Source organism: Camelina sativa, chromosome 10, assembly GCF_000633955.1.
Source record: "Camelina sativa cultivar DH55 chromosome 10, Cs, whole genome shotgun sequence".
NCBI lineage: Eukaryota > Viridiplantae > Streptophyta > Magnoliopsida > Brassicales > Brassicaceae > Camelina > Camelina sativa.
Genome location: NC_025694.1, coordinates 15,763,791 through 15,766,662, shown reverse-complemented (window position 1 = coordinate 15,766,662; position 2,872 = coordinate 15,763,791). Strand labels below are relative to the sequence as shown.

Sequence of the window (2,872 nt, the reverse complement as noted above, 5' to 3'; positions counted from 1 at the left end):
CCTATCTCCCAATTTGGATTAGAACAGACGGATGTTTGGCTACTACATTTAAGATTTTTTTTTTCATCCATCAAATATTTATTAAAGAAAAAGCTGTTGTTTTCCGTCACTTTGAAGATGGAAAATGATGTGGTTATTGTGTCTAGGTCTGTGTGAACTACTCATATCTTTCATAGTGAAGGATGCGAGATTATTTCACGTTTGCAATTCCGATTTACATTCAAACTCATTTTTTACTCCACTCCTCAGTTTTACTTTTTTTACTTTACCCTTTTTGTTTTTCCCTCTTTCGTTTGCTTTTTTTCCAGTTGAACAGATATATGATAGTTTCACTGTGTAACACAGGCTCACTATTTTCTGTTATATCTCCTTTTCAAATTCTGGAAGTTTTGCTGGATCTAAAAGCTAGACGATTTCCGCTCATACATCTACAGTTACTTGGTTTAATGTTGGTTTTTCTCTTGTTGTTTTTCTGTTCTTTCTCGTACTCTTTTTTTTTTGTTTCTGTGTAGTTCAAGCCTCCCTGCTCCTGAACTAAGTCTTAGCACCCAGTTGCAAAGTCTTGGAGTTGAGTTCAGCAAATGTATAAACTTCCTCTAGTTCAGTTTTGCTCTTTGATAAATCACAATGTCACTGAGGCAGGCTGAATAAGGGTAAAAAATACTACACACTGTGGATCATTCAAAACTTTACCTCCTTGTCACCTCCAGCCCCTACTTCATCTCTTTGTTTCCCTATTAAATAAACTAATGAAAATCTTCCAACATCTCATGTTACTATTATGAAATTTCGTTGCTATTCCTTTTTACACCTGAAATTTAACATAGAGTTTGTAGCATCTCATAAAAAATTTACCTGGTTTCGTGCCTTGTGCAAAAAGCATCTTATTCAATGTTCGAGAAGTGTCTGCATTGTCTTTCTTTAATTGTCTTTGTTTATTCTTGACAATCAGACGAAAATAAAACCGCAACATTGCAAGCGTCCTTTAGGTCCAGTGGGAAAGCTGTTTCAAGCAATTGTATCTCTTTTTTCTTTGCAATTAATTTATTTCATTTACTTTTGCTGAAGGAAAAGTTGCAGATGTTTGCCGTAATTGAGTAGTAACTTCATTTTACCCCCTTGTTAAGAAGTTTTTCTACGGATTTTGTTTACTTCATTATGAATTTGTTTTGTTCAGCTAAAAATAAAGAAAAATGTGTAGGATATAGATTAGAAAATTGAAATGTGTCACATATTGTTTGGCAAAAGAGTTCAAATGTTTTGTGTAGATCGACTTTTATCTCTCTCTGTTATGGGCTTCATTTAAGTTACTTTTGGAACAGTATAGATGTTTTTTTCTGGGTTGACTTTACCTTTCTCTGTCAAATCAAGATCATCAGTTTCTATTTACTACATATGACTATGCTTTCCTCTCACTGAAATACGGTAGAATGAGCATCTTTAGTGATACCAATTTGCTTTATTAAATGAAATATGCAGAGTGCTGTTTTGTGTTGTGAAAATACTATCTGTTAAATTGAAAGCTAACTTGCCCTGGAAGCATTTCATATTATGTTTAATTGTAATAATTAATGTATGGACAAAACATATATTTTCCGACACATCTAGTATGACATAGATGTTAAAGCAGGATATCTTCAGTTCTACTGATATTTTCTCATTTGCTTGCATGCATTGGTTCTAATTTTTTTAAAGATGAGCTTCCTATACCCATTGTCTCTTATTTTTGCTTCATTTTTTTCTTATGCTACATTGGCAGGTAACTTCATTACGACGTGGAATGTGGGATAGCATAGATGATAATTTGCAAATGACTAGCTTAAGTGACACGACTAATACAGGCTCAGGAAATCAAGTTGGTGAAATTAACCCAAGTGAAAACCGTGAGTTAAGCAAAACTCAGCATGTTATGCCTCCTAAACACAGTGAGTATTTTTTTATTCTCTATCTTCATTTGCGCTCTCTGCATGTTTAATTTCGGTTATTTGTTGCCAAGTACTTTTTCAAATTATGGTCAAGCTACACTGTAGCATCATGATAGTACCTTAGTTATCCAAGTTATACGATTAAGGAACTATAAAAGAATGGGAAATGTTTTCTTGAGATGCATTATCTAATAAGGTTCTGTGGTAGTCTTTTGGGGCTAGTCAATTCTCTTACACTTTGCAATCTGATCAATTTTATCTATTAGGTAACACTGTTGAAGAAATTATCAGAAGACTTTCCTTGTATTTTGAGCATGATCTTTCTGGAGAGAAGCACATTGGTATCTTTAGGAAGCTACAGAGTTGCGAGGTTTTGTTGGTAGAGCAATTTCAAGTGCATAATTTTGAGTCTCTTGGTTGGGGTGGGTTTTTCACTTTCTTGGAAAAACATATGTTACTACTACCAACACAACTTCAAAGGTTTCTATCTAGAGAATTACGGGAAGAATTTCCTCTGGAGGCCCACGTGAATGAGAATCTGTTGACCCTTTTGCTTTCACAAGCTTCTGAATTTTCAGGTGATAATGTAATATCTAGAGAAATGGTAGCTCGACTGCTTGCAGAACAGTTTCCATCAATCAATTTTAAGGTTGTAGGAAGAGATTCAGAGGAAAATTTCACTGAAATCATTGCTAAGAAGAAGTCTTATTCTAAATGTGTCCTCTTTTCTGCAACATTGTTGGGAGCTGAAAACTCTTTGACCAGTAAGCATCTGGAAGAATCTCTGACAGTGGGAAATGATACTGAAGCAAGAAGCAGCATTCTTAATGCTGTTGCTTCCAAAGAGGTTTTAGATGTTTTGCTTAGAGTTCCATTGTTGTCAGACTTGAATTCATGGTGTCACTGGGATCTTAGGTATGCCCCACAGTTTGGTCCTCTTATGGGCT

The 2,872-nt window shown here is 34.9% G+C and overlaps 1 protein-coding gene across 1 annotated transcript in view; it reads left to right on the top strand.

Annotated features, from left to right (window-relative positions):
• LOC104720419 overlaps positions 1–2,872 on the top strand; it is a 15,800-nt gene that overhangs the window by 3,455 nt on the left and 9,473 nt on the right. Inside the window, exons 5-6 of the mRNA XM_010438323.2 lie at positions 1,760–1,925; positions 2,192–2,869. Of these exons, the coding sequence (XP_010436625.2) occupies positions 1,760–1,925; positions 2,192–2,869 (844 nt within the window). The remainder of the gene's footprint in view (positions 1–1,759; positions 1,926–2,191; positions 2,870–2,872) is intronic.